The following is a 27298-nucleotide window of genomic DNA, read 5'->3' as shown; positions in this document are numbered from 1 at the left end:
CCAGTATCAGTAAAAACCCTTATTTTGGGTTTATAATAGGCTCCTCCATCTGGTTGACAAAGGTACCTCAGACTTCCAAAGTCCCAAACAGAACTCATCATACTACGTCCCAGCCCTGTTCTTTATGCTTCAGAACTCATTGTTTTGTAATTGAAAGAGACTTATAAGATTTCTTTTATCACATGTGTTTTGTAGTCAAAGGGTTGAGAGTTCTTTACATTTCACACTTACTTTTAAAGATTCCTGATGACAAGCAAACAATATCTAAGTACATAGATGAGTAGCTATTAGAGTTATTGGTTATATCTTACAGATTAAACTATCTAGTGCTTTATTGTTGGAGCTTCTCATAGGAGAGCATATAATTCATGAATGACTTATTCATTTCTTTTAAGAATGCAGTAGATTGGTGTGCTTGGGTGGCTCAGTTAAGTGTCTGACTCTTGATTTTGGCTCAGGTCATGAGATTAAGCCCCGTGTTGGGGCTCAACGTGGAGCCTGCTTAGGATTCTCTCTCTCCCATTCTCTCTGCCTCTCCCCTGTTCATTCTCTCTCTCTCTCTCTCTCTCTCAAAAAAATGCAGATCAGTGCTAGTCAATATTTAGTGTTTACACAAATCATCCGGGGATGTTGTTAATATGCAGATCATGTTCAACTGATGAGAGCCAGAGGTAGAAGCTAACAGTTCAGGTCAGATGTGATGGGAGGGCAGCATTAGCCTGAAGAAGAAGCACAGAGAAGTATCTAGGCAACTTGTTTTGGTGCAGCTTCTGATATAGAAATATTTGAGACATTGGATCAGATGGACTTGACAGATATATTTAGAACTCTGCATCCCAAAGCAACAGAGTATACTTTCTTCTCCAGTGCACATGGAACATTCTCCAAGGTAGATCACATACTGGGTCATGAAACAGCCCTTCATAAGTATAAAAGTATTGAGATCATACCATGCACACTTTCAGACCACAATGCTATGAAACTTGAAATCAACCACAGGAAAAAGTCTGGAAAACCTCCAAAAGCATGGAGGTTAAAGAACACCCTACTAAAGAATGAATGGGTCAACCAGGCAAGTAGAGAAGAAATTAAGAAAATATATGGAAACAAATGAAAATGAAAATACAACAATCCAAACGCTTTGGGATGCAGTGAAGGCAGTCCCGAGAAGAAATATATGGGCCTTATATTCCATAATAATCACAGAACCTCTTCAATAAACCGTGAACTGAGCTGCTGTAAGCTAAGAACACCCACTTAAAGAAAATGTTGAAGTGTAATTTAACATGGTAGGAACGACCATAGATATTCACTGAAACTAATTTGTCTTTGTATCTTTCAATGTACTGACAGGTCCGATGCAGAGAGTACAGCCGTCCATCTAGAAGCTTTGAAAAAGTTAGCGCTCGCACTGCAGGAGAGAAAGCAGGCTGTGGAGGATCTGAAAGATCAAAAGCAAAAAATGATAGAACATCTGAATTTAGATGACAAAGAATTAGTCAAAGAACAGACCAGTCACCTCGAACAACGCTGGTTTCAGCTTGAGGACCTCGTTAAAAGGAAACTCCAAGTGTCAGTCACCAACCTGGAGGAGTTAAATGTGGTGCGGTCCAGGTTTCAGGAGCTAATGGAGTGGGCAGAAGAACAGCAGCCCAACATCGCTGAGGCCCTTAAGCAGAGCCCCCCACCCGATATGGCCCAGAACCTCCTCATGGACCACCTCGCCATCTGCAGTGAACTGGAGACCAAACAGATGCTCCTGAAATCGCTCATAAAGGACGCTGACAGGGTGATGGCTGACCTTGGCCTAAATGAGCGGCAGATCATCCAGAAAGCCCTTTCTGATGCACAGAGACATGTGAATTGCCTCAGCGACTTAGTGGGCCAGAGACGAAAGTACTTAAACAAGGCCTTGTCCGAGAAAACCCAGTTCCTCATGGCGGTGTTCCAGGCAACCAGCCAAATTCAACAACATGAGCGAAAGATAATGTTCCGTGAACACATCTGCCTGTTACCGGATGATGTGAGCAAACAAGTCAAAACATGCAAGAGTGCGCAAGCCAGCCTCAAGACGTACCAAAACGAGGTCACTGGACTTTGGGCTCAGGGTCGTGAATTAATGAAAGGAGCCACAGAGCAGGAAAAGAGTGAAGTACTGGGTAAGCTTCAGGAATTACAGAGTGTCTATGACACCGTTTTACAAAAGTGTAGCCATCGGCTCCAAGAACTAGAGAAAAGTTTGGTTTCTAGGAAACATTTTAAGGAAGATTTTGATAAAGCCTGTCACTGGCTAAAACAAGCAGATATTATTACATTTCCTGAAATCAACCTAATGAATGAGAGCACTGAGCTGCACGCCCAACTGGCCAAATACCAACACATTCTTGAACAATCTCCAGAATATGAAAATCTCCTACTTACGCTGCAGAGAACTGGGCAGGCCATATTGCCATCACTGAATGAAGTCGATCATTCCTACCTCAATGAAAAGCTAAATGCTCTTCCCCTGCAATTTAATGTAATCGTTGCCTTGGCTAAAGACAAGTTCTATAAAGTCCAAGAAACAATTCTTGCTCGGAAAGAGTACGCTTCCTTGATCGAGTTGACAACCCAGTCTCTGAGTGAACTTGAGGACCAGTTCTTAAAGATGAGCAAAGTTCCCACTGACCTGAGAGTTGAAGAGGCCGTGTCTCTTCAGGAAGGCTGCCGAGCCCTGTTGGGAGAGGTGGCCCGCCTCGGGGAAGCGGTGGATGAGCTGAACCAAAAGAAAGAAAGTTTTAGAAGTACAGGACAGCCTTGGCAGCCAGACAAGATGCTGCACCTCGTCACCTTGTACCACAGGCTGAAGCGACAAACGGAACAAAGGGTTGGCTTACTGGAAGACACCTCCAGTGCCTATCAAGAGCATGAGAAGATGTGCCACCAGCTAGAAAAACAACTGCAGGCTGTGAAAACGGAGCAGTCCAAAGTGAATGAGGAGACGCTTCCCGCAGAGGAGAAGCTCAAAATCTATCACTCGCTGGCGGGAAGCCTTCAGGATGCAGGAATCGTGCTAAAACGAGTGACCGTGCATCTTGAAGATCTGGTTCCACACCTTGACCCCTCGGCTTATGAGAAAGCCAAGCAGCAGATCCAGTCCTGGCAAGAGGAGTTAAAAGTCTTGACTTCTGCCATTGGTGCAACGGTGACCGAGTGTGAGAGCCGCATGGTGCAGAGCATAGACTTCCAGACAGAGCTGAGCCGCTCCCTGGACTGGCTGAGGAGCGTGAAGGCAGAGCTAAGTGGGCCGGTGTGCCTGGACCTGAGCCTCCAGGACATCCAGGAGGAGATCAGAAAGACCCAGATTCATCAGGAAGAGGTCCAGTCCAGCCTGAGAATCATGAATGCCCTGAGTAACAAGGAGAAGGAGAAATTCACGAAAGCCAAAGAGCTCCTTTCCGCAGATTTCCAGCACACTCTTGCTGAGCTCTCAGAGCTGGACGGAGACGTTCAGGAAGCTTTACGCACCAGACAGGTTGGTTTACTAGGGCCTTCTCATCCTGTTTTCCACTCTGCTTATTTGTAAACAGTTGTGAGAAATTCCTTGGTTTTTATTTTGGGTTAAAATCGCTTCGTTCCGGAGTTCTTTTTTGATACTATAGTGAGTCATCTTCAACCTGACTTTTAAAAAGGTCCTGATTGTTTAGGTGCCTGGTATTAATCTCACGGGATTCCACATTGACTTCTCCTTAGTTATAACACATACCTCAGTTGTCTCTCACCTTTAGAAGAGACGATACAAGATAGCACTAATATAATCATATGAATATAATAATATAATCACGTATGAGTACACTCATACTAAAATTAATTAATTAGAAATGAATAAGTAGAGATGCCTTTGTTAAACAATCTGAAGCCTGGTATGTCTAAGATTAGCGCTGGAGGCATTATAGAGAGCATGCAGTCCTGACCCCATGCCGAGCCACGTTTCTCGTGGGGTCTCTCACCAATCGCCTCATCTCTTCACCCTTTCCTCCTCTGCTCTTCCTTCCCTGCAGCACAGCAAAAGCAAGCCTCGAAGGTTCATCATGACTTTATTTGGGGATAACAAAGAAATGGGAGTATGCACAGAACTTCTCAGTTTGACCTCCCAATTGCCCCTTGTTCTGGGCCCTGCAAATTCTGTGTGTTCAAAAATAAGAGATCTAAGAGCTCCCAGACTATTCTGTTCTGACTTATCCTTTGGACCTTTTTTTTTTTTCTCTCCCACATCTGTTCTCAGCCCCTGATTCTATGGGATTTCAGCCAGCCATTTAAGTAAAAGATGACTTTCTTTAGGATAACATAATAGCTAAAATTTTAGGGTAAAGCACACCTGAGTTTTAATCTCAGTTACGTGATCTTAGGCAAATTACTTACATCTCTTAAATCTCAGTTTCCACTCCGGGGAAGAGGGATAATAATATTTCCCTCTTGGACTTCTATTCTCTGCGTAGGGCCTGGTGTAGACAGAAATAGCCCGCAGTGAATCTTAGCTATCACGTAACTTTATTTTCCACATACATTAAGGTTAACACTAAATAGATTTTTTTTTTTTAATTTTAACATTTGGGTAAAATCTTACTAAACGTCATCAGCTAAAGTTCTGATTTCTCAAACTATAGTCTATTTAGTGTATTTTTTCCCTTTCATGTTGATTCAAGGTCATGGTTAATTTTTTTTTTTTTTTTAATTTCCCTATAGCTATAGCTATAGAGCATTTAACCTAGAGTGAAGAATCAGGACAGAAGTTACCTGGAGTTTTCATTCTCGAGAAACATCTGTTCTATAAGCTTGCATCTGTTGATCTGATGATTTTTGAACCAAAATCTCGAATCTGTTAAGGTGATCTTGTGATTGATAGTCTTAATTGATTCTCTTGGCCCATTAACTAAAGGTTGTGGTTCCAGGGGCATTTCTAATCTCCACCATTGATTCTTTGCTTGTCCATACACATTCTTTCCTTCTTAAATGCCAATCTTGTATGTACTTTCTGTGTCTGCTTGTACAATGATGGCTTGTCTTGTCCAGTCACAGCTGGCTGGTTACAATGTTTCCTTTCCTTCTGGATTTGAATGGATTTCATTTTATGGGGTCCGCTTTCCATTCTTAAACTTTTCTGTTTCCGTCCCTATTCAAGACTTATGGGCCACTATTTCACTTCCAGAAATTGCTATTTAGTGTGGTGAATGCTAGTTTGGACATTTGGTGGTGTTGTACTTCCTTCTCCCCACCCCCATTTCTATTGAAGGTTAACTGACAAATAAAACTGTAAGATATTTAAAGTATATAATGTAATGGTTTGAGGTATGTAAACATCGTATAAAAATTTCCCCCATTGAGTGACTTAATATATCCCGCACCTCACCTTTTTGTTTTGGTGAGAACATTTAATTCCTAATGTCTTAGCAAATTTCAATGAACAATCCAGTGTTGTCCACTGTCGTCACCATGTTACACATTAGATCCTCAGACCTCATTCAACTTAAAACTAAAAATGTGCACCATCTTACCAACGTCCCCTATTTTTTTTTCCATCCCCCAAACCCCTAGCAACTACTTGTCTGCTTAATTTCTATGATTTCAGCTTTTTTTTTTTTCCTTTAGATTCCACATGTCAGTGAGACCATGTGGTATTTGTTTCTCTTCCGTCTGGCTTATTTTGCTTAGCATTATACCTCCCAGGTTCATCCATGTTTTCTCAAATGACAGGATTTCCTTGTTTTTTTAAATAATGTTCATAATACATGTTTTCTTTTCTTTTTTGTAGTTGAAGTATGGTCGATACACATTACATTAGTTTCAGGTATACAACATAGTAATTTGACAAGACTATATATCATGCTATGCTCACCATGAATGTAGTTACCCTCTGTCAGCATTCAACACTATTACAACACCACTGGCTATATTCCCTAAGCTTTTTACCTTTCATCCCCATGACTTATTCCATAACTGAGAGCTTGTACCTTGCACTCTCCTTCACTCGTTTTGCCCATCCCCCCTACCCACCTCTCTGGCAACCATCAGTTTATTCTCTGTATTTAGGGGTGTGTCTCTGCTTTTTGTTTGCTTTTTCATTTGTTTTGGTTTTTGATTCTACATATAAGTGAAATCATATGGCATTTGTCTTTGTCTGACTTATTTCACTTAGTCTAATACCCCCTAGCTCCATCCATGTGGTCGCAAATGGCAACATCTCCTTTTGTTTTTACGGCTGGGTAGTATTCCATTGTGTGTATGTACCACAGCTCCCTTATCCATTCATCTGCTGATAGATGAATTTATCATCTATGGGTAGCTTCCATATCTTGGCTACTGTAAATACTGCTGCTATAAACGTAGGAGTGCATATATCTCTTGAGTCAGTGTTTTCATTTTCTCTGGGTTAATATTCAGTAGTGGAATTACTGGATTGTATGGCATTTCTATTTTTAACTTCTTGAGGAACTGCCACACTGTTTTCCGCAGTGGCTGCACCAGTATACATTCCCACCAACAGGGCATGAAGGTTCCTCTTTTTCTAAGTCCTTGGTAACACTTGCTATTTCTTGTCTTTTTGATGCTAGTCATTCTGACAAGTGTAAGGTGATATCTCATTGTGGTTTTCATTTGCACATCCCTGATGATTAGTCATGTTGATCATCTTTTCATGTGTCTGTTGGTCATCTGGATGTTTTCTTTGGAAATATGTCTATTCGGGTCCTCTGCCCCTTTTAATTGGATTATTTGTGTGTGTGTTGGTGTTGAGTTGTTCAAGTTTTTAAAATATATTTTGGCTATTAGCCCCTAGTTGGATATATCACTTATGAATATCTTCCATTCAGTAGGTTGCCTTTGTGTTTTGCTGATCGTTTCCTTTGTTTTGTAAAAGCTTTTTATTTTGGTGCAGTCCCAACAGCATATTTTTGTTTTCGTTTCCTTTGCCTGAGGAGACATATCTAGAAAAATGTTGCCAAAGCCAATGTCAAAGAAATTACTGCCTATATTTTCTTCTTGGAGTTACATGGTTTTAGGTCTCACACCCAGGTCTCTAATCCATTTTTAGTTTATTTTTGGGTATCACATTTTCTATAGCCATTCATTAGTGAATGAACACTTAGGTTGTTTCCCTACCTTGCCTAGTGAAAAATGCTTCTCTCGACATGGGCGTACAGATATCTTCTTGAGATAATGATTTCATTTCCTTTGGATAAACACCCGGAAGTGGGATTGCTAGATTATATGGTGGTTCTATTTGTAGTTTCTTTAGGAACTTCCATACTGCTTTCCATAGTGGTTGTTATTATACTTTCAGCCAAGTGAGGTATTATCTCACTTTGGTGAATATTCAATCTGTCACATCTTTCAAAGCATATATATTTTTACAAGAGAGAGAAGTTTCAGATATAGTCAAGATACCACTAATACATTTCTTTTTTTTAACGTTTTTTTAATTTTATTTTTGAGACAGAGAGAGACAGAGCATGAACGGGGGAGGGGCAGAGAGAGAGGGAGACACAGAATCCGAAACAGGCTCCAGGCTCTGACGGTCAGCACAGAGCCCGACGCGGGGCTCGAACTCACGGACCGCGAGACCATGACCTGAGCCGACGTCGGACGCTTAACCGACTGAGCCACCCAGGCGCCCCAATAAATTTCTATTCCACTTCTGGCCTTGTTTATTTATTTTAACTGCCATAATAAAATCTTAAGAATAGCAGAAGGAAAAAAAAAAGATAATAATGAATCACAGCCACCCCCCCCCCTCACAAAATCCACCAACGTATCAATTCATTTGTACACATATATCCACTTGACTGAGGACTGGAAAAGAAATGGAAAAAAATTAAACTATTTATGGCAAATACATTGCAATTGAGAGTTGACTGTGTTTGCAATTACTGTCTTTCAGGCTGCCTTGACCCAAATATATAGTCAATGTCAGAGGTACTATCAAGTATTTCAAGCAGCTAACGACTGGCTTGAGGATGCTCATGAAATGTTACAACTGGCAGGCAATGGCCTAGATGTGGAGAGCGTAGAGGAAAATCTCAAAAACCATGTGGAATTTTTTAGTACAGAAGATCAGTTCCATAGTAATCTGGAGGAGCTCCAGCACCTGGTAGCCAGCCTGGACCCACTCATCAAGCCAACTGGAAAAGAGCACCTAGCACAGAAAATGGCTTCCCTGGAAGAGAAGAGCCAGAGGATAATACAGGACTCACATGCCCAATTAGATCTCTTGCAGAGGTATTAGAGTTGTTTTAGTCTTTATATTTCAGTGAAATGAAGTTTCACATGGAAAAGAATATACCAATGATGTACATTAGCACCTAAATTCCTTCTTCTTAAGTGTCATTAGGCATACTGACATCAGAGCTCTGCATAGAAATGTGTGAGTTTATGTTGCTTACTGGCTTTTGTCTGACTTTTTTTCAAGATGTGCAGATCAATGGCAGAATTATCAGAAAGCAAGGGAAGAGGTTATCGAATTGATGAATGAGGCAGAAAAGAAATTGTCTGAGTTTTCTTTACTGAAGACTTCTTCCAGTCATGAAGCAGAAGAAAAGTTGTCAGAACACAAGGTTAGTATTGCTGTTGTGTGAAATGTCCTTTCTATTGTAATTGTAATTATCATTGTCATATGAGAGTTTTAGAAACCGGTCAATAAATTTTCATTTCCACCTGGATGCATTTAAATATGAGAAGAATGTTAAATATGAAAAGGATTCATTTAGCCACATTCCATAGCTTTTTGAACTTAATTAAATGCTATCACTTTTTAAGGATTCCTGTTGAAATGCATAGCTAGGTTTATAAAAAGACCTTCAGAGAAATTTGCTTCTGATAAGATGTGACACATAATCAATTTCTGTAAATACATTTTGGTAATAATATAGATAAATTCAAATAATATTCAGACATTAATAACTGAGTCTCACTCCTATATCACAGCAGTATCAGGTGGAATATAATATACTTAAATATCAAATTCAGTTCACTTATATTTTTGCTGCCTTCTGAAATGGGGAGAATGTTATGTCAAGTAGCAAATAAACTTTTCTTTTTAACAAATAAATAAAATATTTTAATATATCAATTTTTAATAAAGACACAAATTCACCTTACCTCTTTAAAGAATTCAAGCCTAGGGGCGCCTGGGTGGCACAGTCGGTTAAGCGTCCGACTTCAGCTTAGGTCACGATCTCGCGGTCCGTGAGTTCGAGCCCCGCGTCGGGCTCTGGGCTGATGGCTCAGAGCCTGGAGCCTGTTTCCGATTCTGTGTCTCCCTCTCTCTCTGCCCCTCCCCTGTTCATGCTCTGTCTCTCTCTGTCTCAAAAATAAAAAAACGTCAAAAAAAAAATTAAAAAAAATAATAAAGAATTCAAACCTAAGTCAATTAAAACTTAAGTGTAAAAGTAAGAGTTACCAGAGGAAAATAAATATATGTGGGAACATTTCCTTTTGCAGGTAATTTGGGGATTTGCTGAAATCCGCAGAACTTTTGAAAAATCAATCTCTGCTCATAATGTCTCTTATCGTCTCCCTACCTCAGGCTTTAGCGTCAGTAGTTAACTCCTTCCATGAGAAAGTTGTGGCCCTTGAGGACAAAACTTCACAACTGGAAAAAACCGGAAATGACGCAAGCAAAGCAGCCATTAGCAGGTCAATGACAACCGTCTGGCAGCGCTGGACCCGTCTCCGTGCTGTGGCTCAGGACCAGGAGAAGATACTGGAAGATGCAGTAGATGAGTGGACGAGCTTTAACAATAAGGTAACTTCCATGACTGAGGGGTTCAAATAGTTGTTTCCTTGCTGACGACGACATAGTTTAAAAAGCAGTATTTTGTCCTTTTCTTGAAATTGGCTTTATGAAAAGCAACAAGCCTTTCTTTTTTTAAGTCTCTGTTTTAGTGCCATGAAAACCAAATTATGAAACAAAATACATCATGCAATGTGCAATTTAATTCTAAGTTGAGGTCTGATTATTATAACGAGAAAACCAAGCAGTTAAATTTTGAAAGGAATGTAAGTCCAGTTGCCCCCATTTGCTACGCTTTTAATGAAATCTTCTTACCTGGCCCTGAAAAAGCATAAAATACTTTGTCTTTGTCATGAAAATGAGCAAGAATTTAACTCATTTCCCAAATCTTATATTTAATTCCTTTTGTGTTTTAAAGTAGGTTTCAGTGTTTTTAACTACATCTTCCTTAATGACTCAAGGCACATATTCATGTTAACAGAAATATTGGAAAGAGTTTTTCTTTTATCTGTTTCGTTAAAAAAAAAGCAAAACAACTTTTCTGTTATGCAGTCTCTGATCACCCTATTATTTTGAGATTAAATTTTAAAACCCAGAATAAGAGGTGGTCTTCCTTTCCTTGTTAAGGAGATTGTTCACATTTGGTCCCTGAAATTTAGAGTTTATCCCATCATCTTTAAGTGCTTCCGTGCCCTAGTGGCAAATATGGCATTTATTGGAATTGGTCTGTCTTTTCAGTTTAGTTTTGAGCTTCATAGTATATGTGTCTGTCATCAGGTTAAAAAAGCCACTGAAACGACTGATCAGCTGCAAGATAAACTGCCGGGAGGTTCAGCGGAGAAAGCCTCAAAAGCAGAGCTCTTAACGCTTCTTGACCATCATGACGCACTCGTTCTGGAACTGGAACAGCAGCAGTTGGCTTTAGGCATGCTGCGGCAGCAAGCGCTGGGCATGCTTCAGGACGGAGCCCCGCAGCCTCCTGGAGAAGAGCCACCCACTGTCCAGGAGATCACGGCAATGCAAGACCGGTGCCTGAAGTAACTATACACCTGCTCTCATTCTCTCTTACTAAACTTGGCCATGACCCAAAGGGATAAGTGTGGTATTAGAGTCTGGGGACGCTCCATCATGCCGCCTGAGAACCGTGGAGAACTATTCCCGTCATCCCTGCTTTTCAGCTTTCTTAACTCTTTAGTCATTTATCTGACAAATAAATACTAGTAGGATTTAGAAACATAGTGATGAGCTGTACAGATTCAGTGTCTACCTTCATGCAGTTTACCCTCAAACAGCAGAGACAGACAACTACAGAGGCGTTTAGGTAGAGCATGGGAAGAGTGGTAAGGGCAAGCTACCCTAGGAGAGGAATCAAGGGAGGCTTCCTGTCAGGAGGAGTACTTACACGGAAGACTGAGCGCACTAGAACTAGTGAAGTGGGAGGAGGGTTTTACAAACAGGGGAAGAGTATGTAAGAAAGCTTGGAAGTGAGCGTGTCACTTTGAAGGAGCTGTTGGGTGATGGGACAATTCATGAGAAATGAAGCTTGAAAGGTAAACAGTCGAGAGCTATCAAGAACTGCATTTTGATCAGGCTTGGTAACTCATTGGCTAAGTTGGAGGGCAGGGAGATCAGAGCAAGGATAATACCAAAGTCCAGATAAATAATAGCTATTTACCAATAGTGAACTTAGTGGAAAGAGAAAGTTAATCTGAATGATGCATAATCAGCCTGATTCACTTGTTGAGCCAGAGAAGAAATGTCAATAGATAATTTTATCCTATATTAACTAACGTTACTCATTCATAGCCTATATTCACCTCTTGTACTTACAAATGAATTCAGGGTAATCTGATTTCACTTATTTAACTTTTTAGCCAAGCTTATGTCAATTCAAAAGGATGTTGAACATTATTAATTGCCTAATTTCCAAAGCTTCAGACTTTATTTAAAGACTGGCCTCTAATAGCCAGAAACGTTCCAATTACACATTACTTTTAAATGCTGATGATTCTGCACCATTTGAGTAGATTTCCAAAGAGGGTATAAAGAATCAAACAGTCTCCAGTTGACTTTAGATAGGAAAATTCATTGCATTGTAGTGGCCTGGGAGTGTGTCACCTCTCACCTTTCTAGGGATAAATCATTCACTTCACATGACATCTAATCTTCTGTTGTATTTGAACTAAAATTAAGCGTTACTGAATGTTATCTCACAACTTGAGGATGTGTCTTTACATGCAAAAAAGATATGAGGCTTTACTTTTTTGTTTATGTCTGCTTTTGCTAATACAATGTCATGGATTAGGGATTTCCTTTCATTTCAAATCCACCTCTGGTTTCTCCCTTTAATGTTTCCAAAGCATGCAGGAGAAAGTGAAGAATACTGGAAAAGTAGTAAAGCAAGAGCTAAAGGAGCGAGAAGTTGTGGAGACCCAAATCAATTCTGTGAAATCTTGGGTTCAGGAAACAAAGGAATATTTGGGGAATCCAACAATAGAAATAGATGCTCAACTTGAAGAACTTCAGGTATAAAACTCTCCTCATTCCCTATACCCATCATTTAAAAATACTGTCCTGGGGCGCCTGGGTGGCGCAGTCGGTTAAGCGTCCGACTTCAGCCAGGTCACGATCTCGCGGTCCGGGAGTTCGAGCCCCGCGTCAGGCTCTGGGCCGATGGCTCAGAGCCTGGAGCCTGTTTCCGATTCTGTGTCTCCCTCTCTCTCTGCCCCTCCCCCGTTCATGCTCTGTCTCTCTCTGTCCCAAAAATAAATTAAAAAAAAAAAAAAATTAAAAAAAATAAAAATAAAAAAAATAAAAATACTGTCCTGATTTTAATGAGATATATTTATGCTGAAAAAAAAATGTTTATTTATTTATTTTGAGAGAGAGAGATAGAGAGAGAGTGCACGTAAGCACATGAGCCAGGGAGGGGCAACCAGAGAGGGAAAGAGAGAGAATCCAAAGCAGACTTTGTGCCATCAACACAGAACTTGATGCAGGGCTCAGTTTCATCAACCTTGAGAGCCTGACTTGAGCCAAAATCAAGAGTTGGATGCTTAACCAACTGAGCCACCCATGTACCCCAAGAGATTTGCTTATATTCAATGAGTATTGAATTAAAACTTTTCATAAATGCACTATATATAAGGCTTTTAGTGTTATCTCAAGGAACTTTCTTTTGTTCCTTAAAAAGGGGACATGTTTCTCCCTAGAGACTAAAGAATAGTTTGATTTTTTTTTAAAGATGTTTCTCTAATTCCACACTTCACATATTGTTGAAAAATACACAGTCTTGTCTCTGTACCCAGAAAAATGAATTTCCTCATCAGGCTTCCAGAAGTTTCTTACTTTGATCTTTTCTTTAGCTTCTCCTAACAGAAGCCACAAATCACCGACAGAGCATTGAGAAAATGGCTGAAGAGCAGAAGAATAAGTACCTGGGTCTTTATTCCATATTACCTTCTGAACTTTCCCTTCAGTTAGCTGAGGTGGCACTGGACCTAGGAACTATCCATGATCAGGTACACGTACGGTCACAGAAGCGTGCCTTTCCATTCTTCTGTAGTTCTTGATTTTCACAACCAGGTCTCCATGTCTTCGTAATCATGTCTTCCGTACAAAACAACAATATTGAATTAGGGTTCTTCTGTGGTGGCAAGAAGCACGTCGGATGATCACAGTTGTGAACAATAATGTTATACAATAAAAATAACTTACCTAGTTCACCTTTTTCTTAAAAAAAAAAGACACAATTTTTTAAAACAAATATATTTCAAGTACTCAACAAAAATTCTTGAGTACCCAGGATCTGCCGGGTACACTTTTAGCTGTTATTTTGGGTTCAGCAAGATGTAAGTTAAGTAGGTGAAGATAGTTGGAGAAAGGGAAAATCAAAGTAATAAATAAATACATAAATACATAAATACATAAATACATAAATAAATAAATAAATAAATAAATAAGGTAGAGCCAGGGAAGAAGTTACTACCCAAAATGTATGTTGGTGGATCCTATAATGTTGCTAGAAGAAGGCCCATCAAATAAACTCTAGCTTTTAAATAACCAAAGAAAGGTGTGACACATAATCTAATCCATGTCTATGAATTTTAAAACAAATAGTTTTTCTTTCTTTTTTCTTTTTTTTTTCTTTTCTTTTTTTTTTTTTTTTTTTTTTTTAGACAAAGAGATACACATAGTCATTCATAGGACTGAGATCAGAGGGACATTTCTATCATAGATCCCCCAAAGAGGGCACACTTTTACATAGTGAAAATGGCTTTGGGTGCATCTGTATGGAAACAATGGTTTTTTAGGACCCCCTCGGTGACATAACGCCACAGTTAAGGTAAAAGCAGTCAATAGAGGACAGAGAGAAAGGTATCCCACTAATTCTAAAGTGCTACACGAAATGCAAAGTAGTATTCCCTCGCAGCAAATTATAAAATTCATACAGGTACACAACATCTTTTGGACCCTCTAATGTATAAAGCAAAGTGTTTTAAAAATTTCATGAAAACTCAATGCCCCTGCATCTAAATGTCTAAATAAACTAAAATGTTATTTTCTATTTTAAGTATTTAATTGGCCTGCTTGGTTTTTCTTCTTAGACATTGGAAGGTCTACTGGGAAGGATGACTTCGCAAGTTCAGATTTTTAAGAAAAAGTTTAAATTTAAGTTTTCTTTCTCGCTGGATAAATTTTCTCTATATTAGAGTTATCCTCATGCATTTCATTTACATTGGCACTCAACTCAAAATAATCAAGTCCAAAAAAAGTATTATTTTAATGGTGTGTTTTCTCTGTATTCAAGTGATTTTTTAAAGCCTTCACTTTATATAAAGAAAATGTTACTTTACCATTTTCTCTCAAGCATTTCATTCTAGGCAGAAATATCAATGTTATCAGATCATTAGAAACTTGTAAACATTAACTGTTCCTTTTTCACCTTTCTACTGGATATGCTTAACACTGTTTTGATATATTATTGGGATGTACTTGGGAAGTTGGAAAAAGAGTTAACAGATCACCAACATCTACTTATAAAAAAGGTGCTTGGAAACAAATCCAGGTGCTTCTAATTATCTGGAAGGGTTTTCCATTTTATGGAGACAAAGGCCTAAAAGAATTTGTGTTCTGAAGTTAGTAAATGGAGAAGCTGAGATTCAAGCTCTGCCATGTACACTTCTATCTAAAATGAGTATTCTGTAAACATTTGATGTGTAGCTCACTATACATGCAACGCTTGTTCCTTTGCTGAAACAGCAGCAGTAAGGGGTGGTGAATAGCAAGGCCGCAGGAAAGCCGTGAGAGCCAGTAACGGCATGTGGCTGGTCTGACAAAGTGCATCGATGCCAAAGTGGCGTTAACCAACTCAAGAGTCTCTTGTCAACATCTTAAGATTGAGGTTTTTAATAGCAATTATGCAGTTTTAATCATGGTTGGTTTCGTTGTTCTCACTGATTGTTTAGATCCAGGACAAAGTAAGAGAAGTTGAACAGAGCAAGGCCATGAGCCAGGAATTCAGCCGGCAAATTCAGAAGATAGCCAAAGATCTCACAACTATCCTCAGTAAGCTGAGAGCAAAGACAGATAATTTACAACAAGCTAAGATCGACCAAAAGGTAAGGAAGGAGAAGTGGAAATATAAGAGGTGCTACTGAATGAATTCCATATATTTTGGAGTTAGTTTATTTTGGGGATATAGACAGAGAAAAAAAAAAACTTTCTTGATTAGCAAGCTTCAGTAAAACCAGATAGTAAAGCATATATATGCTATTATACAGATAATAGCATAGATAACTTACATCATATACCTCATCATTCCAATGGAGCTGTATTAATAAATGTACCTGCACATGCAGGGAAGAGGGAAGAGTGTCAAAAGACCAAATAATTATTGGGGAATATAAATATATAAATTCCAAAATAAAGGATGACTTTGGTGGTGCTCTCACTCTGCTGATGAGTTAAGTGACTAATCCTTTCGGGGTGGGGCAGAAGGAAACATTAGCCTTCTCACTCAGCCTCATAGGAAATAAACACCAGCATAACAAAACCTCCTGTCTGCTCTGCCTTCCTTTTTTTTTTTTAATTTAATTTTTTATTTTTTTAATTTACATCTGCTCTGCCTTTCTAACTGAAGAAACAGAAATGACCTGATCATGTAGAAATATTCTTTATAATACTTGGCATTTACAAAAAACATTTAAAATATCACCCTTTGACCTTGGAAAAGCTGGAGAAATTTCTGTAGTCTAATGTTCTTTTATTTGGATTACCGTCTAGGTGCTAGGAGAGGAATTAGATGGCTGTAATTTAAAATTAATGGAACTAGATGCAGCAGTACAGAAATTCTCGGAACAGAATGGCCAACTGGGTAAACCACTGGCCAAGAAGGTAGGAAAACTGATGGAACTACACCAGCAGACCATTAGACAGGCTGAGAATCGGCTCTCCAAGCTCAGTCAGGTATGTCTTCCAGGCCAGGAATCAAAATCCTCTAAGGTAGAAATTAAGTGTTTGCTTTTTCTTTTGAAAAATAAAAAGATAATATTGACAATGATGAGGGTGGTTTAAGGGTAGATTATTACATACCACACCTGTTTAGTATCCTAAGATTTACATGGAAACTTGCCTTTGTTTTATATCAAACCGTATGAGAAGTTCATTGACAAAGGTGGTCATATAGATGAACTTTTGGAATGAATATTTTGTAAACTAGAAAAGCACTTTGTGAAATAAATACTCATCCATAAACATGTTTTATAAAATCAGTTTGGGGTGTATTCAACTATCTTAAAGTTATAGATATATGTGTGTGTGTGTATATATATGTGTGTATATATATATGTATACATATATGTTTATATATGTATATGAAATAAAATACATAGTGCATGTAAATAATATATACAAAGTTATAAGACATAGATATATCTATATGTAGATAGATAAGTTCAGGTCACACATTCATCATAATTATTGACTGTAGACTCGCCTTTACAAATTAATTATGTATTTTTTCTGTAATCAGGGACAAGTTAAATCAAGATTGGCAACTAATGAATTACAGTACAGAAATCTGGCATGCTATAATCCCCCTACTACCTCCTTCATCAGTGGAGGTGGAATAAATATGGAAGGAGGGATAGAGAGGCACTAGATAGATGACCAAGGGATAAGAACAGAGCATATTTTTAAAAGAAAGATTATTCAAGCATATTAAGAACTTGAATTTTATCCTAAAGTCACTGGGAAGCCCTTGACAGATTTTCAACAAGGAGATGATTGTTTGTGATACCTTTAAATATCACAGATGTTATAACAATCAACCCCTAGGATTATTGTATCTAAAGAGAAATAGAAGACTAATTTCTAGCTCACAAAGCAGAGTTTACATATGTTATCTGAATGTTAATGATTTTTTCAGGCAGCATCACATTTAGAAGAATACACTGAAATGCTTGAATTCATCTTGAAGTGGATTGAGAAAGCCAAAGTCTTGGTTCATGGAAAGATTGCATGGAATTCTGCCAACCAACTTCGAGAACAATACATTTTCCATCAGGTAACTTTGGGAAATATCGTTTTCAAAGAGTGACTAAGAGAGCAATTTGATTTAACTGGCTGGCCTGACAGAAAATGTTGAGGGCCATGACATAAAATTATTGTAGGTGCCAGATAAAAAGAAAGCTAAGGTAGCCCTGATGGCTTGTCTAATGGTTTGAAAGAAAGTGGCTACCCATAAGATTTCATAAGACTGTATACATAATAGATAACCTCTATCTCCCCTAGACTTTTTTTTTAATAGGAAATGTTAACTCAGTTTTCCCCTAGACTTTTCTTTCTCCAAGACCCAAAAGAATCACCTTTGTATAGGTCTCTCTTTTTTTGCAGCTTCTTTGAAACAATCATACGTAGGGATGTGGTGGGAAATTCTTCCCCATGAAGAGATATGAGGTGTGGAAAGATTATAGGCTCCAGACTCAGACTGATCTGAAAACCAAGCTCTGCTATTTAGGGCTATGAATTTGGAGCAAACTACTCTGCTTCCCTGAATTCAGTCTTCTCATCAATAAGATAGAGATGTAAATGATATTTATATTGCAGAATTATCGTGAAGATTAAATGGTTTAACATACGTGCAAATATCAAGCACACAACCTGCCACGTGGGTGCCTCATTCTTCTCAGCATTCTGCCTGGTCTCAGTTGTCTGATTTTCCACAGGAAGTAGGGGTCAGCTGGGAAAGAGCAAAGAATCCATATCACATGGTGGCTGTGTTACTTCATTTCCTGAAGTTTTCTTCTGGTCACATCATCCAGGAAATTATTTCATCCTTTTATTATCTTAAGCTTGAATTAGATACAAACATCTAATAGCCCAGTTAGTTTATGGTACAATACAGAATGATTTGTACTTAGGTTGCATGGATATCCTCAAGTATTTTAGATCTCTCTCTTTTATTCCGATTTATGCATACTCCTTATTTTTAATGTTTATTATTTATGGGGGGGGTGGAGAGAGCACGCATGAGCAAGCGGGAGAAGGGCAGAGAGAGAGAGGGGAACAGAGGATCTGAAGCAGACTGTGCGCTGACAACAAGTTGCCCAATGTGAGGCTTGAACTCACAAACTGTGAGATCATGACCTGAGCTGAAGTTGGGCGCTTAACCCACTGAGCCACCCAGGGGCCCCAGTATACTCCTATCTATACTCCTATTCCCTTTTCCATTCCCGTATGCAGGGTTCTAGATCAAAGCCTTATTTTCTCCTCCTTGGAATGTGTTAACAGATGCTAATCAGTTTCCCTGTGTACATAATCTTTCTTCTCACCAATCTTTATACTCTTCTGGAATCTTTTTAGTAAACCACTCCCGTCTTCTGCCTGAGGATATGCTTCTATATTAACTGACAAGACTCAAGATACAATTGGTTGTAAACAATGAAAAAATATTCAACCTCATTAGAAATCTAGAAATGAAAATTTAAAAGAGGAGAGAACACTTTAACCATCAAGTTAACCCCATTTAAAGATTATGTAAAGTTCATATTTAAAGAAGTGAGAGCTCTCAAACACTGATGGCTGCTTGTTAAAATCTTTTTGAAAAACAATTGGCAGAATGTATCATGAACATCAAAACGTTACTACTCCATAATCCAAAATGTAGAAAATATGCAGTATTAATAACTATAGTAGAATTTTAAAGCAAACTTAAAGGTCAAGGTCACTTTTCTGAATGAATTTTTAGATATAATAGAGTATAATGTAGTCTCTAAAGTGACCATTAGGGTTTTTTTTTGTTTTTGTTTTTGTTTTTAAATAGGTCTTGCATTCACTTATTGTTTCAGCAAATACTTATAGAATGCTTTCCAAAGCTAGGAATTTTGTTAGGCCTTCAGAAAACAAAGAATATTCCCTGTCCTTGTCCCCAGGGAGTTGATAACGGAGACAAAAGATAGATCTAGACAATTGCCAACAGTGTGATAAGTGCAGGAAATGAGGGTTCGAGGTGTTGCTGGAGCCCACAGGGGGGTGCTCTGTCCACACTGCCCAGAGTCTAGGGGAAGCTTAAGGAGGCCTTCTTAGGAAAAGGTAATGCTGGGCTGAGTCCTGAACAACAGGCTGCCTACTTGCTTGAAATGCATTTTAAACAAAAATACATGTGGACATCCCAATAGTAAGAGTGAGGGGTGCTCTGTTCCGTGCAGTGGAGGGCGTAGTACGGGGAAGATGTGTGGACGAAAGCTGGAAAGAGGCATGAGAGACAAGAATAGAGAGAGAAGAAAAGTATTGAAAAGCCTGTTAAGAACTTGGGCTTTACCCTGTAGTCACTGTGAAGCCTCTGACAGATATTCTGTAGGCAAGCAACAAATCCCGGCTTGTATTTTAAGAAAGATGAGTTAGCAGCCTGTGGAAAACAGACTGAGGAAGGTAAGATAGGATGGAAGGCAGTGGCAGTGATATGCTAGAGAGTGACAAGGACTCTTTAGAGGTTGAGAGAAGAGAGAATCAAGGGCTAATACTGAGCTAGAGTTATGGACTCTGGAGAGGAGACTCTTGGATGTGGGTGGAAGAGAGGGAGCAGCCAAGGAGGGCTCCTAGGTGTTTTGACTTGGGCAGTTGGGCAGATTGAGTGCATTGGGGACACAGGACAGACACCACACATCCCACAGATGCTCAGGAGAGAACTCAGTCTGTAGATACTCTTTTGAGAGTTCTCCCGTGCCCACCTTAGGTAAAGCTCCCAAAGGTTAGCCAAAAGCAGTAAACAGAGAGAATACAGGTGTTCCTAGTGTCAGGTGGAAAAGAAAGATGGAAAATTATAGTATATTATGATCCCAATTATCCAAATATATACCCAAATGTAACAGCAGTTATCTCTTAAAGTTACCTCTGCCATATTGTGGAATATTTGATTTTCTTCTTTAGATTTTCAGTATTTTCTTTCCTTGTGAGGGAAAAACTGTACTGTATTTTGAAATTAAAGATCTATTGCTCAAGGATAATATCCCAGCTTCCATTTCTCTTGTTTACACATCGCACATCCCGGGAACTGAACATTTTGTGCTCATTCACCTCTGTGCCTTTGCTTATGCTGTTCCGCCTCACAATCCTCCTGCAAGTAATATTCCGTCATCTCTAGTCTTTCTTCTCTTTCACTCTGCTCATATAATGCGCATTATGTGGTTAACAATCCATGTGTATTATTAGTCCCACTGGAGGATACTATCCAGAATGACCAGGGCTGTGTTTTATTCCTCTTGCTAATCTCAAGTAGCTTCTACCCTCTTCGTTTCATTTAAAGCAACTGTTCAAAAGGTTTTTTGTTTGTTTGTTTGTAATGCTCTTGTGTTTTCATTTCTTAGATCGATAAGTGTCTTAGGTCTTAGACATAGAATATGAGAGCTAGAAAGCATCTCTTGAGTAAATAGGAGGAAAAGTAAGCTCAACATCCTGACAAGAAGGCCTAATGTGTCAGAGCACAGATATCCCTGAGATACTCGTGTCCTGACCCTCATCAGGGAGCAGTTTGGGGTGGTTGACAGAGCACGAGCCTGTCCAACACTTAACAACATGTGGCCTCAGTAAATGGTTGGCAGTTCCTAAACTTTGATTTCTTTTTCTGTGAAACGAGGAGAAGCGTAGGTGGGGAGTAGGCACAGGGCTGGGAAGGTTAGATACAAGAAGACACATGGAACCTACACGGTGTGCATGGGCACTGAGACCTGGCACTCCCTCCTAGTCTTCCTGGCTTACACCACACCAGATTGGTTACCTGTACGCCTCTGCCTCCCTGTCAATGTCATGACTATTGGCAATTCCCTCTAGACCATGCTGGAAGAATCTGAAGAAATCCCCAGCAATCTGGAAGCAATGATTGAGAAATTACAGTGCCTTGCTAGCATCTACTCCACAGAAAAAATGTCTCAGCAAGTGGCAGACCTGGGACGGGAGTCTGAGGAGCTACGACAGACGATCAAAATTCGTTTGCAGAATCTCCAAGATGCTGCCAAGGTGAAACTAATAATAACAATAGCTTAAATTAGAAAGTCTATCATTTAAAAAAAATGGTGGGTCCATAGTGGAGATGTAGTACTCGCCTCTGATATGCCTTCTTGGCTGTGAGGTTATTCTTCTCCCATGACTTTGAACTTCCAGGGCTTCTATATTGACATTCATATTGCTTTTACTCTGTAGGATATGAAAAAATTTGAAACTGAGCTAAAAAACTTACAAGTTGCTTTGGAGCAAGCCCAGACAACCCTGACTTCCCCAGAAGTCGGACGTCTTAGTCTGAAGGAACAACTTTCACATCGACAGGTAAGCAAGAATAATCCAGAGGAAGTGAGTGGGGAATCTATCTATCTATCTGTCATCTATCTACCTATTTTTAAAGAGAAGATAGTGAGGGAAAAATGACTTCTAAACTCAGCTATAGTCTTAGGACTCTACACGCTACTTAAAGAAAATCTCCTTGGAAAATATTTATAACGTATGCCAGAGCTATAATTTAGTAAATGTCTCTTGCTTATGAAAGAAGCTATTCAGATAGAAACATTTTAAATTTTTTGCGCCATATAAAATGTGAACCCGTACTTTCAGCATCTGCTATCTGAGATGGAGTCACTCAAGCCAAAGGTCCACGCCGTGCAGATCTGCCAGAGTGCCCTCCGGATCCCCGACGATGTGGTCGCCAGCCTGCCGCTCTGCCATTGTGCCTTGCACCTGCAGGCAGAGGCCAGCCGATTGCAGCACACGGCTATCCAGCAGTGCAACATCATGCAGGCATGTGGGGCTGTGCCCGCCAGCGTCCCTCGCAGTCCCCGCACCCACAGAGCCACAGCGAATGAGTCATGGGCTGCTTTTCTTAGCGTTGTGTGGGCTCAGCCATCAAAACACACCCAGAGTGTTAAATTTGACAGATTGTTGTGGTTATATAAAATAAGGAGATGAAATGCTATCATTTGGATCACCCGCAAGAGCCCGGGGAAAGCTCTATAAAAAACATCCTTTGGTGACAGCTATCTTGTAGCAGTATATTTTAGTAAAGAATGACTTATACAAGTTAATTTTATATTCAGTTATATATTTTTATCTCTTATTATTCATCGGAGAATCCTCTAACACCTTGTAAAAAGCCTTTACTGCTAGTATAGATTGCAGATTTTTTTTTTCATATTTCAGCTTATTGATGCAGTAAAGGCATTTTCTTGCCTGAAAAGCAAACCCCCGTGTAACTCTCAGCCTCTTCAGCCAATAAGAGAAGAGTCATTTACGAGGAAGGAATGATGCTACCCACCTCCTATGCCCTTTCAAACTAATATTTCACCTGCCTTATCCAAAAGTTGCCTACATAGGTTCTCATTAAATAGCTAAGGGTTTACTTGGTCAACTATTCTTGCACCTTGGATTATCTTGTAATTTGTTACATAGTAAATTCCTGAGGCTAGAAGTCATGCTTCCTTCATTTTTTAATCTCCCACCCCAGCATTTAGTCAAGTGCCTCACATATAGATTTAGTATTTCTTAGGTGGAAAAATGAAGTAATCACGTTTTTCATACCGCTTCCCACCCTGACGTTGTTCTGACTATGACATTGCCATTTTCAGCATAATTTGAATAGGGAAAAGAGAGAGCTGCTCTCTCACTTAGCTGCTTTGAGTCCATCCATAATCCTGGCAAACTACTTTAGAGACAAGGCTTTGAAAGATCTGCATAAAGTTGAGGACTCTCCTCATCCAGGGACTTGACCCATCCTTTCTTTATTCCCTAGATGCCCAGGTAAATACCACCTAATGCCATAGACAGCAGTACAGAATGGCCCACAGTGATTGATCTAGAAAGATAACCGTGCATCTTTTTTTCTTTCAAAGGAGGCTGTGGTACAATATGAACAATATGAGCAAGAAATGCAGCACCTCCAGGAGCTTATAGAAGGAGCTCACAGAGAGATTGAGGACACACCCGCGGCCACCAGCAACATCCAGGAGCTGCAAGCCCAGATTTCTCGGCATGAGGTGAGACAGGAAGGCAGGCAAGACACTGGCTTGGTAAGAAAATGTGATTGGTTTCTAGTGAATCAGAGAGAAAAGTTTTCCCTGGCCCACACACAGTGTGCTTCGTTCTCAGGTAGCCCCTTTGACGGTCTTTGCATCTTGAGGGCTGTTTTTGTGGATCGTTTCCAAGACCCAGGAGCATGAGTCTGCCCCTTGATGCCAAAATTCTTTACGTGTTACTGATGACATATCTCACCTGGGATCCACCGTCTCCTGCACCCAAAATTCTCACGGTTAATACACCAAACAGAGTCCACTCTGTCTTATAAAACCTGTTAGAAACAGTAGTTCCTAAGGCTTTGCTGCTTTGATCACCCTCTTTAAACAGAAGAGGTATTTCATATTAAAATCAAAATCATTTGCACTTTCAAATATAGGTTATTTCAGTTCCTACCACCAAAATCAGAGTGTAGTCTTTTTTTTTTTTTTGAGCTGATTCCCAGATTATGACTGTTAGCATCTTCCCCATTTTCAAAAAAGCCTTCTTTCTTGTATTTATGACTTCATTATGACCCGAGGACTTGGACATCCCTTGTACAGACTTGGTCTCAGAGATCAGAGACCTTGACTGTTTGGGCCCATTGATTCTTAGCAGTGAATGTCCTTCTCTGACCTGTCAATTCCTATATGAGTTATTTTCTCTTTCCCTTGGGGACTGGCTCATAGCATCATGAATCGGGGGAAGCAACGGGATGAGAGTATCTTAATTTCTCTGTGCCAAGGGTAGATATTTAGTTTATTCTTTATCGGCTCTATTTTAACTTTGTTGTCATAAGAGCAACAAACTATTTTTTTCCAAACTAAGTATCATAGTGAGTTTCTCAGAAGATTCAATTGTTGCCTTTGAAGAATAAAATATCCCAGTCTCCAAATGCAGTTCTTTAATTTTTTGACATGTCAAGTGCATCAGTAACTTGCACTTATATGTGATTTACAAAATAATGTAAATAAATATCACACCTACATTTACTTCTATACTATAGATAACATCTACGTTAACTATTGATTTCTTATGCCGTTGGTTACATGAAAATATGTTACCCAAATATTTGAGACCACTGTTTATACAATTCATACATTAGACTATATATTATAAATAAATTTTGATACTATTTTTAATCTCATTTTATACGATCCAGAATTTTTTTGTAACAGCTTTTCTATCATAGTACAGAAAGTATATATTTTTAAAATCTTATCTGAAAGAACATTATTATCATTACTATAGTGTTTTTTGGGGGAGGGCTTTTTTAAAAACAATTTACAAAGTTGTTACATTATCTTTTATAACAACTCTGTGAGGTAAGGATTTTTTTTTTAATCATCTCCATTTTACTGATAAGAAAACAGAAACTTTTATTAAAAAAATTTTTTAATGTTTATTTTTGAGAGAGAGAGAGAGAGACAGAGTGAGCATGCGGAGAGGGGCAGAGAGACAGGGAGACACAGAATCCGAAGCAGACTCCAGACTCTGAGCTGTCAGCAGAGTGCCCGATGCGGGGCTCGAACTCACAGGCTGTGAGATCATGACCTGAGTGGAAGTCATTCGCTTAACTGGCTGAGCCACTCAGGTGCCCCAAAACTGATATTTTTAAGTAACTTCCAAGGCTCCCAAATCTGTGCCTCGAAATTCCATAGTTTTTCCAGTGCAGCAGAAACTATTTGGACTATGTTATTGCACAGAAAAGAAGAATAATGGTCCAGGAAGATACATGACTTGTCCAAGGTCACATATTTGGCTCTCAGTACATTCAGCTGAAGACCATCCTCCAGGCTCCTGTTCAGTGATCTGTTCATTTTGTCACATTTTCTCTTTCCAGTTCTAAACATGAGTGTAGACATTTGCAAGTCTTGTCATGTGACTTAGAATACATTATCATAATAATGGCATAGCCATGTGAGAGTCTCATTGTATGTATAAAACAAACACAGGAAGGAAAGTGCTGAGTGGAGAAAGCCTGATTTATGATAATGTAAAAATTTGGAAGCCCGCTTTTTCCTGTATTTTCTTTTTTTTATGTTTTATTTATTTTTGAGAGTAAGAGAGACAGAGAATGAGCAGGGAGGGGCAGAGAGAGAGAGAGAGAGGAAGACACAGAATCCAAAGCAGGCTCTAGGCTGTCAGCACAGAGCCCGATGTGGGGCTCGAACTCACAGACTGAGAGATCGTGACGTGAGCCGAAGTCAGATGCTTAACTGACTGAACTGCCCAGGCGCCCCAGCTTTTTCCTTTTTTTTCAATCTCCTTTTAATAGAATTTCAACTTTGAGGTGAATCTAGTATCTAGAAGACTAGCTATAATTCATAAAATTACTTGATAATATATTCACTTCTAAAGAATTCACATTAAATTTTTTTAATGTTTATTTATTTTTGAGAGGGTGGGGGGAGAATGCATGAGCTGGGGAGGAGTAGAGAGAGAGGGAGACACAGAACTGGAAGCAGGCTCTAGGCTCTGAGCTGTCAGCACAGAGCCCAATGTGGGGCTGGAACTCATGAGCTGTGAGATTGTGACCTGCGCTAAGTTGGATGCTTAACCAACTGAGCCACCCAGACACCCTTTTTCTGTAATTTTTTAAATGCTGCATTTGATTTGAGAAAATTATCCTGCCACTTTTAAATCATAGGAGAGAATACTCAGGCCTCTTTTTTTTTTTTTTTTTTTTTTTTTTTTTTTTTTTTTACCTTATATACAAGGCCTTCTCCTGAGGGCGGGAGACTGGTCACAGAAGGCAGCTTTCCTCAGAACAGCCACTTTACCTGACATTCCCATCTATTTATGTTCATCCTTGGTAATCATTTTCAGAAATATCCAGTAAAAGTTAAAAATACATATGCCTCCTGAGAATAGTGAACACATGAGCCCATTAGGGCTCCATTTTAATTTAGTAGATTTAACCACCCACTAGTTGCTACGATTTAGACAGGTTTTATTATTACAGAAGAAAGTCTAAAGAGCTATTTCTCCAAGGGGGTCATATGAGATGACTACAAAATGCCTCCTAATCAAAATCTTTTGAAGTGAAGACCAGAATTGGATTGTTAACAAACAACCCAATTAAGTTTTATACACAAGAAAGTTACAACTGCAGTTCAGGAGATGGATGTTTGCTGCCAGCATGGGCACGCCTCTGCAGGGTACAGCACTAGGGGGCCATGACCTTCCATGCAGGCAGAAAAGGTGAAGGACTGAAACTAACTCTACTTCGCAAAGATTCTTCAAATCTACCCCAGTGGGGCAAGCCATCATAAGAAGGTTTCGTGATTTTTCCTATGAAAACATAGAGTTCAAGGAGTCCATTAAGCTGGTAGATGCCTTCTATATGTGCATGTTAACGAATTATAATAGAGTAACCACAAATTAGGCACTAGGCCAGATGTAGTAAATAGCTGTTTAATCACTATTTTAAAAAAAGCCCCCGGGGCGCCTGGGTGGCGCAGTCGGTTAAGCGTCCGACTTCAGCTCAGGTCACGATCTCGCGGTCCGGGAGTTCGAGCCCCGCGTCGGGCTCTGGGCTGATGGCTCAGAGCCTGGAGCCTGTTTCCGATTCTGTGTCTCCTCTCTCTCTGCCCCTCCCCCATTCATGCTCTGTCTCTCTCCCAAAAATAAAAAATAAAAAAAATAAAAAAAAAAAAACGTTGGGAAAAAAAAAACAAAAAAACATGGGGCGCCTGGGTGGCGCAGTCGGTTAGGCGTCCGACTTCAGCCAGGTCACGATCTCTCGGTCCGTGAGTTCGAGCCCCGCGTCGGGCTCTGGGCTGATGGCTCAGAGCCTGGAGCCTGTTTCCGATTCTGTGTCTCCCTCTCTCTCTGCCCCTCCCCCGTTCATGCTCTGTCTCTCTCTGTCCCAAAAATAAATAAACGTTGAAAAAAAAAAATTAAAAAAAAAGCCCTCTTAGGCTTAATTAAGTACCTGCAACTCTAAAAGGTAAAAAGTGATCATTTCTACTTTCTAAATTCTTACTTTAAGGG

At 39.5% G+C, this 27298-nt stretch overlaps 1 protein-coding gene across 1 annotated transcript in view; it reads left to right on the top strand.

Moving 5' to 3' along the window:
- The window catches only part of SYNE1 (spectrin repeat containing nuclear envelope protein 1), a 472071-nt gene that overhangs the window by 279521 nt on the left and 165252 nt on the right, over positions 1-27298 (top strand). Inside the window, 14 exon segments of the mRNA XM_043592628.1 lie at positions 1354-3514; positions 7916-8253; positions 8444-8588; positions 9560-9778; positions 10544-10803; positions 12127-12292; positions 13132-13287; positions 15235-15387; positions 16052-16234; positions 17196-17333; positions 21098-21283; positions 21467-21589; positions 21872-22054; positions 23143-23286. Coding sequence (XP_043448563.1) covers positions 1354-3514; positions 7916-8253; positions 8444-8588; positions 9560-9778; positions 10544-10803; positions 12127-12292; positions 13132-13287; positions 15235-15387; positions 16052-16234; positions 17196-17333; positions 21098-21283; positions 21467-21589; positions 21872-22054; positions 23143-23286 — 4555 coding nt within the window.

The sequence above is a fragment of the Prionailurus bengalensis genome, chromosome B2 (assembly GCF_016509475.1).
Source record: "Prionailurus bengalensis isolate Pbe53 chromosome B2, Fcat_Pben_1.1_paternal_pri, whole genome shotgun sequence".
Taxonomy (NCBI): Eukaryota; Metazoa; Chordata; class Mammalia; order Carnivora; family Felidae; genus Prionailurus; species Prionailurus bengalensis.
The sequence above is the reverse complement of the archived record's forward strand: the minus strand, read 5'-3'. Positions and strand labels throughout refer to the sequence as shown.